General features: G+C 35.8%; 1 protein-coding gene across 4 annotated transcripts in view; it reads left to right on the forward strand.

Moving 5' to 3' along the window:
• Positions 1-5,500: 5,500 nt before the first annotated feature.
• LOC127843704 (epidermal growth factor receptor-like) overlaps positions 5,501-17,179 on the forward strand; it is a 308,235-nt gene continuing 296,556 nt past the window's right edge. For 2 of the 4 annotated variants that reach the window (XM_052373428.1, XM_052373430.1), the window contains exon 1: positions 5,502-5,767. In XM_052373428.1, coding sequence (XP_052229388.1) covers positions 5,670-5,767 — 98 coding nt within the window. In that variant the 5' untranslated portion in view covers positions 5,502-5,669. Of the gene's footprint in view, positions 5,768-17,179 lie in introns of all 4 variants that reach the window. The other 2 variants (XM_052373429.1, XM_052373433.1) reach the window with 2 other exon arrangements.

The following is a 17,179-nucleotide window of genomic DNA, read 5'->3' on the forward strand; positions in this document are numbered from 1 at the left end:
AACTAGAATCATCCGTCTAGCACATATCTTATCCGTAACCGGGTGTGGTGGTTTGAGTGCCTCTTTGACCCGGAGAGCTCTTCTAGCTGAAAATTAAACTCTTGACTGGGCTTCCAAAGCTGGACATTTTGAATGGTAGAGGACATACGAATATCAGCCATCTCTCCTAAATGCTCTGAAGAATTTTCAGGCAAGTCCCCTATGATCAGGAATAGTCGAACAATAAGCTGAAAACGGAAGCACTGGGCAGATGTGCGCATAGCGACAGTGGAACGCTTTCCACTCCAATGATTGGCACAAAAGGATATTTGCGCAGAGAGCCGGCGTTTCATTTTCAGTGATTGAAAAGAAGAAGTAATTCTTAAAAATATTTGGTTAGCGTCTACAATTTTATAATGCTATAGTGGCATAATAAAATACCATATTTATTCAGAAAAGCAATATCAGTTTTTGTAACACATAATAATAATTCTATTTACTATGATTTTTCTCTCGAAATTTAACACTAAGATGAGACTTGCAAAATAAATATGTAATTTAATTTTTGCTCATGTAATATTTCATTAACACTATATTATTTGTATGAATAATGTATTCTGATTAGAAATAAAATAATATATGTGTCACTTCACACTGTTCCTTTTTAATTCCACATTGTTATCCACGTGGAATGGTCAAGATTAAAAAATGTGTTTACATGGCTTGGCTTTGATAATTTACAACTTGTACATGAATAAAGGCACATTTTCAGATTTTCCAATTAACTATTACGATAACTGTGATCCTAGATTTTCTTTTTATTTATTTATAGCCCTATATTATAACTATATTGATCTTCTGCAAATATGAGTTGTATGCAGTAATAAATTTTTTTATCCATTTTTTATATGTATTTAGTTGTTGCTTCTAATTTATTATTGATATATGTTCAAAAGTTGTACATGATTTTGTCATGGATTAAAAAAATAGTGCAAAGTTAGATTAAATGAAGACATCGTCTTAAAAAAGGTAGTAAAAAATCTCTGATTGTATGACTTTAGTCCGAGAAGATATGATGATTAAATTTCTAATGTATGAAATTCATAACAGTATATTACAAGTATGTATTCATATGTTAGACGGATTGTACATAATCACACCAATTTGAAGTTGATTTCATTTTTCAAGACCTTTTTTTGTGATTTTAAAATGAAACATTGTAAATTAAGCGACAGTCAGTTTAATGCTCATGCAGATACACCATTGTGTATGCCGGAGGAAGTAACACAAGTGATTTATAGCATTATATATAGTATATGTGTATTAAATAATGTATGTGTAAACAAGCAAATAAATAAATATCACAGAATAAGCAAATATGACATTAATTGGTTATCAAAAAGGTCGCGTTGCATAATTGATATGGTGCTCACCTGGTAATGAGGTTTGGGTTTGGTCTCCACTGAGGTAGCGTTGTTTATTGTTACTGTTAGACAACAAGTACTAGGACTGCTCTGGAAACAGACTCGAGTATCTCATTTAGTTTTAGACTTTCGATGCAGTCTAAAATAAATTTTTGTCAACAAACAATTAAAATTCCTGAACTTGTCATTATTTTTAATATTCTGTACAATTACTTATTTTACCTGTGTATAATTACGATTCAAAGTGTGTTGGATGGTTAATTATTTTCAAAGCAACATAACTGTGAAACATGAGTTGGCATATTTCAGTTTTCAACAAAAATGATGGTGATAATCACTTGGCACATTGACGAAATATGAGATATCTTATTCTCCAATAACAATTCTAGTTGCAACTCCCACCTTTTGACTCTCCAGTTCGCATTACTTATGAACTCATTAAAGCTCGAAGCATTCAAGAACTCCTGACAGTTCCACTTCTTGTTCAATGTCAGACTTCGAACAATGCTGAAAAGCAACATTCACTGTCAAGCGACACAAACATATTATTGTATTTTCTCCGTTTTCCATGTGTTCTCAGCGTACTTCACATCTTATACAACAAATTTGACGACAATTTAAAAAGTTCTCATGCATTTTTGTATTTGAATTTCAAAGTCCATATGTGCGACTATATTGGAAGTCGGCCCAAAATGTCGTCTGTTGATCCAGTGATAGGTATTTGTGTTGCGCATATGGTCATTTTAAAGGGGATGCAATACAACAACAACGGTTACATGTAAAACACGAACCGTTGAAAATAAAAACTTACTTATTTAAATAAGCAGGTAAATCAAAGTTCAAAACATGATATCGATGTATATTTTCTAGAACTTAACATATCAATCAATAATTTAAATGATAAATGGTATCATCAAAACGCAACAAACATTCAATGACAGGGTTATTTTATTAAGCCTTTAACAACGAGACACGATCTCAATGATTTCACTTCTGTCTATCAACTAGTTTCTGTGAATGCCAAAGACTCAACATCATTATCGTCGTCGTCGTCGTCATCATCATCATCGTCATCATCATAATCTGACATCATCATCATCATCATCATCATCATCATCATCATCATCATCATCATCATCATCATCATCATCATCATCAGCATCATCATCATCATCATCATCATCATCATCATCATCATCATCACCATCATCATCATCATCATTATCATCATCATCATCATCTTCTTCTTCTTTATTGGCATTGTTAGCATTATTATAATTACAAATATTCTAATGATAATTATAAAAATATTAATTAAATATAATGCTTCTACAAAGCGAACAGAACTGCACAGTCAAATTGTCTCATTGGGTCATTGTCGACCTGAAATGGCTTGAAGTCACCCGGGGTGACTAGAAGCCGATTCTTATCACCCTATGGTGACTTCAATCCGATTCATGTCACCCTGGGGTGACATGCAGCCGATTCTAGTCACCCGGGGGTGACTAGCGTCGGCTTGAAGTCACCCCAGGATGACAAGCATCGGCTTCTAGTCACCCCCGGGTGACTTCAAACCATTTCAGGTCGACAATGACCCAATGAGCGTAACGCATTGGGTCATTGTCGACCTGAAATGGCTTGAAGTCACCCGGGGTGACTAGAAACCGATTCTTGTCACCCTATGGTGACTTCAATCACCCGGGGGTGACTTCAATCCGATTCATGTCATCCTGGGGTGACATGCAGCCGAATATAGTCACCCGGGGGTGACTAGCGTCGGCTTGAAGTCACCCCAGGATGCAGGAATCGGCTTCCAGTCACCCCCTGGTGACTTGTGGGCAATTCCAGGTCGACAATGACCCAATGAGCTCAAATTAGTGTTTATACATAATTTGTTATGACTCTTATGCCACAAAGCACTATTATCATATTGTTCATTTTCAACCGCATAATAAAGTTACTACGTTTAATTATGACAAAGCAATTTTTATCATGGCCAGTTTCTACATAGTTTAAGCATGTTTGCGTATCATTTAGTTTTACAGATTTTATTATAACATTTAACTTCGCTACCAACAATATCTGGAATTTAACAAATACACAATAACGAACTAAATTGAATTTTTGTCTCCTAAATATCGCCTGCGAACAATTCCGTGCCGTCTTGGCTAAGGTGCAGACTACCTCTGCAAAGTAGCTACACTGAAACAGATCTTATTCATTTTCAAATGGTGATGAAATTGATAGAAATAACATTTTCTATTCACTATTTTGATGCCTTCAAGAAAGAGAAATATACCAGCTATGAGGAGCAATATTCACATTATTATATGTAAATAATATATTGTGCCTTTCCGTTTAATTTTTAAATATAAATACTAAAGCCTCATATTTTGATCATAGATGCTTATATAAAGAAAAATTTACTGTATATATATATGGTGAGAAATTGCGAGTATAGACGATATGTTTAAGATTTGCTACACATATAACTAGGGCAAGTTACAAATCATGGCGTTGAATTCTGGGCGTTCGATGATCTTTACCCACGGAACTACCAGAGCGTGATCACCCAGCATTTGGCGTGTTTCCACGTCATCAATGTTTCAGTGGTACAAGTACGAACACCGGCTGCTGAAACCAGGGAGCGCCAGTGTAGCATTCGAGCCATGTTCTGTCAACATTGGGCTTAATGCATGTGCGTATAGTGTCGTCCCAGATTAGCTTGTGATGTAAAAAAGGCAAACCAGGAACGACAATTTCCGCTTTAGTGGAATGTTTCGGACTTTTGAAACGAGAATCCAGTTTAAACTTTACAGGAAACATACTTGACCTTAAATTGGAAAGAAGCGTTATCAAAATGCCACCAGTAACGATTCATGTATATTAATTAACATAATCTGGTTCTACTAAAGTTTTACATACAAAACTCAAGACAAAACAAAACCTAATTATATGTGTCGTGTTCTGAGAAAACTGGGCATAGTGCATGTGCGTAAAGTGTCGTCTCAGATTAGCATGTGCAGTCGATAACTTTGGAACCCCGTACTGGACGCATTATCGTAGTAATATTTAATAAGTAATATAGTTTTTAAAGGGGCAAAGAGTCTTCTTTCAGATTATACCATTTTTTAAATAATAGTTGAAGGGACCTTTTCACAGATTTTGACATGAATTGAAGTTTGTCATTAAATGCTTTATATCGATAAATGTTAACATTAGATCTAAAAAGCTCCAGTAAAAAACAAGAATAAAATTGAAAAAAGAAAAAAGTAACCCTCAACTGGGCTCGATCCACTGACCCCTGGATTAAAAGTCTAAAGCTTCGACCACTGGGCCATCCGTGCTCATCAATGAGTGATATATTTTATACTTTATATAAGCAATCCTCGTAGTGACACAAAATATAACAACAACATAACTATCCAAATTTTTCAATCGTGTCGCGTTGTGCACAACGCTTTATGATCTTTAGTTTTTTTTAATCGTCAAAGGATGCATATTATGGATATTTCAAAGCATTGCAAATGTTCAGTATTAGCTCTACTGTTTCCTCACAAATATCATAACAATAACGAAAATTTGCGAATCTGAAACAACTTCTATTAATTGTGTCAATTTACCAACATGAAAAGGTCCCTTTAATAGTGACACTTGAAACCAAGTGCATCGGTGTCGGGAATTCTCATACAACGTTGCTGGTTTTCAAGCGGTTCCAGACTTTAAACGCTGCAATAACTCCACAAACGGGAACTTGTTGAGTTAGGCACGTGCTCCCACAATTCCATCACCTATCAAGCTAGTCACGATTGTGTTGAGTTCAAGAACATTCGTCTTTCTCGATTGTTCAGCCCATATTTCCAGTAATGCCACAACTTCCGCGCAGAGGTTTGACTGGAACCAGCATCGCTCGATTTTATCTGAGAGCATGGTTGGAGATTGGTAATAGCTACATCCACGCAGAGATTTGACGTAAACCATCAAAGCTGGATCAAATTTTATGTAATGTTATTAAATTGTATGTAGGGCAAAGAACGACAACTCTGTGTGGAGATTGTGGATATATATTAATTGGTTACGTCCCTTTTTAAGTTTTCATTACGAGACCGGACGAGCTCGATCCATTTTAAATTGGATTTGAACAGAATTAAACAATAGTACGACTATGAATATAAAACATTTAAAGAACACGGCTTCTTTTAACTAATCTTACATAATACAGTCTGTTTAGATAACTTTCACGACATCGCTTCAAAAAAACGCGCCATGAAGCTGCAACGAGGCGAAAATTCTCGTCATATATTTTCGCGACTGCAGACGACACGCCGGACTTCTTGTGGTTTCAGAAGAATTCTGACATTCAGGTAGGATTCATGCAACCATATAACCTCGCAATGTTTGAAGATACTGAAATTAAAGGGTCCTTTTCACAGATTTTGGCACGTATTGAAGTTTGTCATTGAATGCTTTATATTGATATTAAAATGTAAACACTGGATCTAAAAAGCTCCAGTAAAAAAACAAGAATAAAATAAAAGAAAGATAAAAGCAACCCTCAACTGGGCTCGAACCACTGTCCCCTGGAGTAAAGTCTTTGCGTAGACCACTCGGCCATCTGTGCTTATACACAATTGTTTATGTGTTTTATACTTTATATAAGCAATCCTCATAGTATCCTCGAGATGATTATTGATTTTCAACGGCGCACGAGCGTCATCTGAAATTTAAGTGATCAAGCGAAAACAACAACAATTTTTTTTTTATTTTGAGGTGTAGAAACGGCGTTACAACCGTAAAAGATTGGTACGGGGTGTCAAAATGTGCAGAAACTTAAACTCTCGCGGACCTGTACGATGAGTTCATTTGTGGTTCGTATGATCAAGCCCCATCGTTGAAAGTTGACCACCTGGAAATCATCTGTGTTCTAGTCGGCCGAAATAAATTAGAATTTACACAGGTGTCACCCGATGTTACAGTTAGTCAAGCTGTCAGCTGTCTAGGAAATTTATTTACTTTAGTATTGGAGACACCCCTGAAACTTCCCATAAATCTCCATGCATACCATGTTTTAATCAATAATATCTAGTCATACTCAGTGTTTTTTTTATATGAAATATTCGGCGCTATTGGGCCCCATTCCCCCATCTCTAGAGTATATTTTTTCCCCCCAAATATTAAAAAAAAAAATCCCCTCTCGGAAGTGTTATTAAATTTTAATCAATACCTCATTTAAATACGTCTTTCGTTACGAATTTATTTACTATTATGTTCCTGAACTGCCCCATCCGCGTGTTTACTTTCTTTTAGCCTTTACCCCTTTACCGCAAACCGTACGTAGTTCACTATCACGCCTTTTGCTTTACAACATCTACCGCAAACCGTACGTAGTCCACCATGTCGCACAACAGCAAAAGCTATTGGAAAAAAATTGACAAAAAATCTGTTTTAACTTAAAAAAAAATTGATACTCTGTTTAAACAAGCACAACTTGGTAAGTCTTCTTCAAATGCCGGCATGGTATATGTATATATTAATGTTAAATTCTCAAATGACTACTGATGACTAACATAATGACATGTACAGTCAAACCTGAATTCAGCCGTCAGTCAAGGGAAATGACCAAAGTGACCGTTGTCCACGGGTGACCGTTGAATTCGGATCACAATTTTAAGGTGGTTTGTCAGTCGGTCAGCGATTTTCCTTGTCCAATTGGGAAAAGTACCTGTACAGGTCCAATTGGGAAAAATTGAGTCGTGAAAACCTCAAAATTGGGAAAAATCGAGTCGTGAAATCCTTAAATTGGGAAAATCGCCTCGTGAAGTTTGGGTCTTATTGAATACATCATACAGTTCAAACTTAATTGAACATACCCATTAAAATAATCATTTGCAGGCATGCCTTAATGACCATTACTTAAAGTAATAAAGTTGATATAAATAACAAAATATTATATAGAAGACACAAAATCAATTACTAGTTGTTTTAATCTCTTATAAAGCAATGTCCTCTCTCTTGCATTTTTTTGAAAATTTCAACAATCTTTGATGTTTGATCATCACTCAGTTGCTGGCATCCCTCTCTGCACAGCATCATTAGAGCTGTCAATGTGTCCTGTGATAGACGGTTCCTATTGGTCGTGCAAAGATTGTTCATTAGACTGAACAACCTTTCCACAGAGGCAGTGCTGGAGGGCATTTCAAACTACGATAAGGTTTCAAACCGACGTCAAACAGTACGCTGGCTGCCTGACAAAAGAACCGCAAACAGTAACGACTCTATTGATTGAAGCGCTGAATAATAAAACCCGATATTAATCGAGCACATGGTTACACACAACTATACGATTTTTTGTTCGCTCACCGAAAGTTGGGTTTTGTTACGAAACTTTCGATCGTTTTGAGAAAAAATTCGGATGCCGATTGTGTTTTTTCAGATGCCGATTGGGAATTAGGGAATTTTCGCTCGATTGGGAAAGTACCGTTTACCGGTACTTTATAAAGAAGGAGGAAAATCGCTGGTCGGTAGTATTGCTACGTCATTACCCCACCCAGTCGTTTGCATACGGTGTTAAACAAATGCTCATTGCCGTTAACTAAGCATAATAACAGAATTTACGTACATTGAAAAATACAGAATAATATATTATAGATTGATTTAATTTCATATTCTTATTAAACTAAAGCAATGACTTTATCAACGCTAGTATAATTGTTTACTCATGCATCTTGATCATTCAATAAATAAAACTTGTCACGTGCCGTTGACGTCACGTCCGTACAAGTCTAAAAAGCGGATTCGCATTCATAAATCGATAGTACGGTGATATTGTACCGTTCTAATAAAAAAAGACGCAAACAGTTTGTTAAAATTTATTCGTACGCAAACATCACACAAAAAGCAATTTTAATTCAACAACCTCATACAAAATACAATGCTTCAAACTCACATTTGCATTCGATTCATACTCCTACATAATTTCTCGCTTATGCTTAAGCACACTCTGCACTTGCGTACGTCCAACACAGAGCTCACTTGCAATTACACGCAAACTTTTTCCATATTCAAACAGTTTCAAACACTTGACTCGTTCCTCTTATGTGAGGAACTTACGTTCACCACTCATTGTTATTCTGTGATTTATTATTCCGATTGCTTTTAAGTGTTGTGAACGCTAGAAAGCTTTAAAGAATGATCCGAAAATTTAACTTTAAAATGGATACTCAATATTGTAAGTAAAATGTACTAATTAGCGGTCATTTAATTAGCGATTATTACTTTAAACGTGTCAAAAACTCTGACATATTTTCTGTGGAAGAAACCCCCACAATTATCCCGGGAAAACAAACCTTCTCAACACCTTATTATTTGTTTACTCGCAGCGGGCCGCTTTTATAATATCAAAGGCAATTACCGCTATCAAACGCTTTAACCGCAAAATAGACGGACAATTGATGTGCAGTGTTTTTAATTTTCGCGACTCGAGACGATTGACGCATGACCGTTGATTTCAGTTCAAACATGAATTTCGGAGTTGAATATAGTGGCCGTTGGCCGTTATGGACAGGTGGCCGTTAAATTCAGGTGTAATATAAAGTGTTTTTCGTCGGGGGGATTCCAGACTGACCGCTGTCTGCAGGTGACCGGTAAATTCAGGTGGCCGTAAGGTCAGTTTTGACTGTAGTTAGATGGGTAACTTTTAGGCAAACACATATTTCCCAAAGTGAAATCCTTAATGTTACAGTATATTAATGTTGCATGTTTCAAATACTTCAATGCTACTGTGTTAACAATACATGACATAAAACGAGTTGGAATAATGTTTTTCTCTCTATGTATGGTGAATTATATTGTTAAAACTTGATTTTGTACTGTTACTTGCTAAGCATTGAAATTTCCTCTTTTTCCCTTTTTACGCGCGAATCCCCCCCCCCCCCCCCCCCCCCCCCCCCCCCCCCGCCCCCCCCCCTCAGGGGACCCGACCCCTTTCCCCCAAAACTGAACACTGATACTGGAAAAATAATGTAAAGGGTTCTGTTACAGATTTGTATTTTCTTTAATACTATGTATAGTCAATGTTTTATTGAATGTCAGAATATGTTTAACATGATATTAAAAGGGTAAAATAAAACACGATAATCAAATTTTGATAATGTATTTATTTTATTCTATATAATTTTACATACATACATACATACATACATACATATAGGCATTATGCATATAAACTCACAAATTCGTGAACATTTCATTACTTAATATATAGGTCCGACATATAAAATAAAAAGTAAAAAATAAAACCCACCCACCCGCCCCAATTTTCCCCAAAATTTGGATGAGAATCTAGTTATTTATTTTCTATGGCCTAACTACAACCAAAATTTTCCAAGGCTTGAAGCTGAAACATTTTTTTTATTTTGTCAATTTACCAAAAAGTGAAAAAGCCCCTTTAAGTCCTTTTCGTTAAAAAATGCAAATCACTTTTGTCATGACATGAATTTGATGAAAACATTTGGTTTTCAATTGATTCAAGGTCGTTTGAAAAAGTCATTATTATAATTTTAAACATATGCATCCATCCAGGTGGAAGGATTGGCTGAATGCCAATGCCTCTTTGTATAACGAGTATTTGAATAATAATAATAATATGTTTGTTGGTTTGCATCTTCTGTTAAATCACTGGATTAGTCAGGGTAAAACATTGATATTTGCTCCTTTGTTGGCATCACTTCAATGCTTGACCAATAAATTATAATGAAGTAAGCTAGGCCCCAAAATGGGATTTTGCACATGAATGAAAGTAAAAGATCGTGTAGAAGTTTACTTTTTGACTTATTTTTGGGGGGTTTCTTTTGTACAAGCATACATGCCATAAATTTTCAGACCAATTCTGGGACATTGAGCTCAATTTTCCGGGACTTTTGCCCATTTTCCGGTACATGTATACATATAGCGATATATATAGACATATATGCATTTCTGATACGCATTTTTTTCGCATCGTTAATTGCTAAGTTCGAACGACTATGCGAAATACACAAGATCTATTAACGTCAAATTAAACATTACTACTTCCTAGGGCTGTAACGGTACATTCGAATATTCGAATTACTCGAATACGGCTGTGGACGAATCATATTCGTTATTCGCCATCTCCCGAACCGAATATTTGACGAATACAAACAACTTGGTTTTGAGTTTGAAAGTTTAATCATCTTATCTTACCTTACAAATGAAGGTTCATACAATAAACCCCAATATTTAAATGTTCTTCTCCTTATTCCGGCGTTTTTCATCATTTTTACCCCACCCACTATGTTACACAGTGAGATTATCAACAAAAATGGCGGGCACCGGTTAAATATTTACGACATTAAAGCCAATTATCTACCACATTAAACAATGCAGCCTTTTCAGTTTGACTGCGAACGTGAGACAATCGATATGATAACAGGACCCCTGTTAATTGATCGATTTTGACACGTAGCGTAGTCACCTATTCGGGTAGGCATTGCCAAGGAGACGCTGCGGATTAGTGGGAACACAGTGATTCGTGATGCTGTTAAGCCTAAGATACTGTAAGGTACATGTATGTATGGATTTTGTAAAATCCGGGACATTTGACAGATTTACAGGACTGCGGGACACGTTCTTCATTTCCGGGACAATCCCGGACAATCCGGGACGTATGGCATGTATGTGTACAAGCTTGACAGAAGGATTCAAAGAAGTGCTCCATCTTTATGCTTAAGGTAGCGCACCCATAATGGGCACCTTTCCAAATATAATCTAATGTATTATTGTCTTAATCAGCATCATTTCACTGAACTACATGCACATTTTTAGTTAGGCTTTCCGTGCTTTTTTAAAAAATATACTGATTTTTTCAAAACCACCCCCACGCTCAGCTTTTGTCAAGTTTATTTGCACCCCTGGGGTATATGAAAGTTCCATAATTCATCCGGAAATCCAAATATGGGCATGCAGTTGGTGTGTACAGATGCAGTAAAGGTGTTTAAAGTTTAAACAAGATGAAATAAGTATACTTTTACAGAAATTTACTTTTTATAACTTGTTATCTATGGAAGAGGGCCATGAAATGTAAGTGGTTTCAGCCAAGTAGAAATTGGGTTTGTTAAAAATTGTCATAAAATTCAAAATAGTATCATTTAAAAAATATTTATGCTCCCCAAAAAATTTTTTTGGGGGGAGCATATAGTCGCCGCTTCGTTTGTCCATGTGTCCGTCCTTCCGTCCGTCCGTGCACAATTTTTGTCCGGGCTATTTCTCAGCAACTAATGACCGGAGTTCAATTAAACTTTATGGGAAGCTTCACTACCAAGAGGAGATGTGCATATAATCAGCCGGTTCTGGTAGGATGATTTTTCACAGAGTTATGGGCCTTTGAAATTTCCATTAACTGTACATATAGTGCAATTCTTGTCCGGGCTATTTCTCAGCAACTAATGACCGAAATTCAATTAAACTTTATGGGCAGCTTCACTACTAAGAGGAGATGTGCATATTATCAGGGGGTTCTGGTCGGATGATTTTTCACAGAGTTATGACCCTTTGAATTTTTCCATTAACTTTACATATACTGCAATTCTTGTCCGGGCTATTTCTCAGCAACTAATGACCGGAATTCAATGAAACTTTATGGGAAGCTGCACTACCAACAGGAGATGTGCATATTATCAGCCGGTTATGGTCGGATGATTTTTCACAGAGTTATGGCCCTTTGAAATTTTCCATTGTACATATAGTGCAATTCTTGTCCGAGCTATTTCTCATCAATTTATCACGGGAATTCAATGAAACTTATGGGAAGCTTCACTACCAACAGGAAATGTGCATATTATCAGCCAGTTATGGTCGGATCATTTTTTACAGAGTTATGGCCCTTTGAAATTGTCCATTGTACATATAGTGCAATTCTTGTCCAAGCTATTTCCCATAAATTTATCACGGGAATTCAATGAAACTTTATGGGAAGCTTCACTACCAACAGGAGATGTGCATATTATCAGCCGGTTATGGTCGGATGATTTTTCACAGAGTTATGGCCCTTTGAAATTTTCTATAAACTGTACATATAGTGCAATTCTTGTCCGGGCTATTTCTCCCCAACTACTGACTGGACTTAAATGAAGCCTTATAGGAAGCTTAACTACCTTGAGGAGATGCACATGTTATTAGTGGGTTCTTGTTAGATGAGTTATGGCCCTTTGAAATTTTTAAGTTGCTAAACCATCCATTGTATTATTTTGTCCAAAGTTATGCCCCTCAAGATGTTTCCTTTAATCTGAATATATAGTGCAATATTGTGACAAAAAACACTTTGGGGAGCATCACCCGTCTCCGACTGTTTCTTGTTTGAACTTAGTTTTTATAGATACACTATATACAGCAAAAATACCAAGAAACAGATAGATTTACCGTTTACTTTTTGAAATAAAAATAAATATGCAACATGCATGATTCATATTTTCAGCAGTAAATCACCCTATTTAGCCATAACAGTGTTTTAATTTAAAAAATTGAAGAATGTGCATAAAACTTGCAACATATTTAACAATAAACATAGCTCATATGCTATATTAAATCAAATTAGGTTAGAAAAGAAATCAAACGTGTCACAAAAAGTATGCGTTGTCGACAGGATTCGAACCTGCGCGGGATGATCCCATGAGATTTCTAGTCCATCGCCTTAACAACTCAGCCATGGCAACTTCACATTAGTGGCTGCTTAAATTAGATATTCATAAGTAAACAGGTAAAAAGGCTCTTCGATCTTTGAAAAAAATCGCGGGAAATCATTATAGGTGCGCTACCTTAATTCTATCAACGTTATGTTTTTTATTTTGTAAACATTATAAGACATTTAGTTTAAGCTCCACTTACGTTTATTATGTAAAATTTATTTAAAAAAGAAACTAGATTTATAAAATTGTGGACTTTATAAACACTAAACTGTGATCACGGTTTTGTAAATAGTATTTATTATTTCTCAGATTAATGGCAACTGGACATAGATGTTTTAAGTGCCTTTAGAACATCGGTTTTTCTCATTGCAAAGTTCATACACCAGGCTAAAATTGTACTGTCTATTGGAAATATAAAATGACATTGTTCAGCAAGCATTTGTTCATCATATCTTGTAAATTAGGATTTAATTTTCCTTGGCATGGTAATTTCATGGTAAATTGTGTAGGTTGTTCCAAAAACAGTGTAATTTGGACCAAAAAGAGTTTTGTTTTCTTTACTGAGCACTTAAGTGTTAAGTCAATAATTTGTGTTGTTAATAAATGCAGTCATAATGGTTAAGTGTCTGTAATTTTGTGTGTGTTCTTAAGAAGTCGAAGCTTGTCTGGACTGTAACTTCTTGATTCATAATGCAATTAAATCAAAGTACTGACAGTACTGGTGTGACGATGCTTTTGAAGAGGATGGATATAAAACATCAATTTAAGTCTATCTATATCACCACAATTGTGTATGTTAATACGAACATTTGGGTACGATAAAAAATTTGGGTACGAAAATTTTGGGTACGAAAAAAAATTTGGTACGAAAAAAATTTGCGTACGAAACATTTTTGGTATGAAAAAAAGTTTAGGGGTACGGGGAAGTAGTAACCGTGGGTAACTTGACCCATTGAGCGAAACTGGGAGGCGGGTCACTTCTTGTTCATTAAGTATGGCAATACCTTTATGATGATTCTCGAAAGTAGGTATGAGCACATAGCCGGACCATGTGAGCTCAATCGTATGAGCACTTGACTAACCGAGTTCGCCCACAAACATATGGATAAGTTAACTAATAGCGAAACGACCTTATACATGTATATGCTGAAATCTAACAATCGAACGAAATATCAAATATGGTATGTACACTTAGGTGGTTGTGTAATTTCTGTTAGAATATCGTATTCAATATGTAAATTTTAAATGATTGTGCCCGCACTTGAGTTTCTTGCCTTGTTTGAGTCTATACGCGCCTAGGCTGCACCCAGTCTGTGTATTTGTGTTTTTCCAAGGTAATGAGTTACCTCCGCGCTGAGGCTGCATAATGTTGGGACCCGGAGTGTGTCCAGCACTCCTACCTAATAAGATTAGATTGACGACAGTTTGGACGAATTTTTAATGATAGTTGCAATTTCCAGCTATTTGTTTTGTACTGAAATACTTTTTAATTTTTTATATGGTCAAATGCTGCGCGGGGGGATGAGATTATCCGGAAAAAAACACCTGTCCGGAATCGTGACCACAAAACAGACAAAATATAACATTGCGCCGGGAGCGGGAATCGAACCGGTGTCGTAAAGGTGAAAAAGCGAACGTCCTTACCACTGAGCCAGCTGGACGGCCAATTACTTAGAGAAATGTTGTTATATCTATATATATATCATAGCAGTGCAGTGTTTACAATTTGCAGGTTCGAAATTGTTCGCATTCTTTAGTTTTGTGATCACGTAAAAAGTTAATATTACATGTTTTATTTGCAATTTATTTACTAAATCGAGAACAAATATCAAACAAAATAGAGAAAATATATAGTTGTTTCATTGGTCCATAAAAATAAAATGGATGTAAAATTACTAATTTTAAATTAACGTTCTGATACACTTATTGAATCTGTTTCCCCAGGATATGCGGTTCTATTAATATTTACCTTTATCAACACGAACGACAACTCTGCTAGGAGAATGTTATCAATGAAAATCAACGAGCAATCTCCTACGCAGTGGCGAATGCCAAGGGAAGTAACTGAAAAATCGAGTAATCTCAATCGGACTGGCTCGGTCTTTTACATAGGTTCCCATTGTGAAGAATTTTTTTACTGGTTATCAAATCTTAGACGACGCTGTTCCAGCATCGTCAAAAATGACTTGTTCATCATCATACATTTATGATTGGTGTAAAACACCCGTCTCTTTATCTTAAAGGTCAAGGTCACACTTAAAGGTTAAAGTTCAATAATGGCCTTGTCTTGACTTTTGCAATTTTAGAATGACTTACTGCCATTATGAGAAGATCATGTGTCCAGCGATTTTTTTTCCTTCTGTATAAAGTACCGGAAAATTGCACTTACCCAATGGGGAAAAACTAAAAATATTCCAATTGCTGTCCAAAAAAATCCCAATTGAAGGTTTTAACATAAAAAAACAACAACATTTTTTTTTATTAAATGCAACATTTAGTTTATTTCCCTATGCCGAAAAAAATTTTTACAACTTGACAACACTTGGTTATCAATTTTAAAGTATTTGTTAGCAACAAATAAAATACACCAATTTCCCAATCTGAAGACTGCATAACATGAATTTTCCCATTTTCAATTTTGTTCGCTCTATTTTTCCCCTATTGGGCTGGAACAGACACTTTTCCCACTTGGGAAAAAACAATCGCTGAATGTGTCATGTTCACTCTTCTCACATTCCTTTGTATAGTCCGCAGTTCTTTACCTCCAAATTTCAAACTAAAAAGTTGATGCGCGTAATACATTGATACAACCCTTTCCTTGCTGTTAAATTGCGAATAATTCATTTTGTAATCGTAAGTATTCATGATAGCCGCCATTTTTGTATTCCAGAAAACTTCACCCTATAATCTTACAGACTGAAGGGGCCGTTGTCGAAACAACAAAAAGTCGGTAACGGCAGATATGAACGGTGTCGCATTTGTTATTAACAATAAAATAAATTGTTGGAATAAAGTATGCACACATTTATTTGTCTGTGTTTGTGCACTTCTACATTGGCAGCTTACGTTGGACTGGTAAAGGTATTTGGTCATATAATTTGCAGGTAACAGTAGGTGTGAACAGGGACTTCTTAAGTGTTTTCCAGTTTGGTCCAGGTTTTTAGCGCATTAATTGTTCATAACATTCACGCCTGTGTAACACGACAAACAATAACCCAACTTGTCTAACATAATAGATTAACAGTTTTACGTCAATGCTGACATGTCTCAACAACTGTCTCCCATGCGCCACAAAGTTTTATTCAGCATTCAAATTTAAAGCTCGTGCTTTCCCCGAGGAAGAATGACATGATGTACATGAATTCTTATTTTCTCACATTTTACACGAAATGCACGTGGACTGTTAATCTGTTGCTAGAAAATTACAAAATTGTCAGAAAAGTTTAGTGCTATGCAACCCATGCTCCTAATCATAATGACGCTTCCTATTTTGAATGCTTACTGGTAATTAAGCTTTCCAATGCCCAGCGATATAGATAATTTTTGACCCATGTGGGTAAATACCCCACACTTTCCAAAGTATGGGGGTAAATGGTCAGATTTTGCCTTGCTTGAAGGGTAATTTGCGAAAAGTAAAACAAGAATATAGCTGCGGTACAGACACACTTCTTTAATTATGTTAAACCGTGTTTTTTTGTTTTTTAACTGTCCTTGGTTTATAGGCTTCCACCACCTTTAGCCACGGAAAACTTTTTTTCCAACTTTCAACAGTTGTTTTATTAGCGTTTAAGTGTGTCCTTTTTGATTTGAAGTCAGGAAATCAAATCATTCAGTATTGGCAGTACAATGTTTTAACTCAATACAACTTTTGCCGTATAAAAAGAATCAATTTCACTTTGAGATTAGTAATTTGTTTTGGCTACGAAGAAGCCATGCTGACCTCTTCATGTAATTTAATAAACACATAAGCGCTTGACTGTCTGTTAAAAAAAAATACTCAATTTACCATGCATCTATATGATACAGAGTTTACATACCGACTGGCTAACTATTTCTACAATCCAGCGCACAAAT

The sequence above is a fragment of the Dreissena polymorpha genome, chromosome 9 (genome assembly GCF_020536995.1).
Source record: "Dreissena polymorpha isolate Duluth1 chromosome 9, UMN_Dpol_1.0, whole genome shotgun sequence".
Classification (NCBI taxonomy): Eukaryota; Metazoa; Mollusca; class Bivalvia; order Myida; family Dreissenidae; genus Dreissena; species Dreissena polymorpha.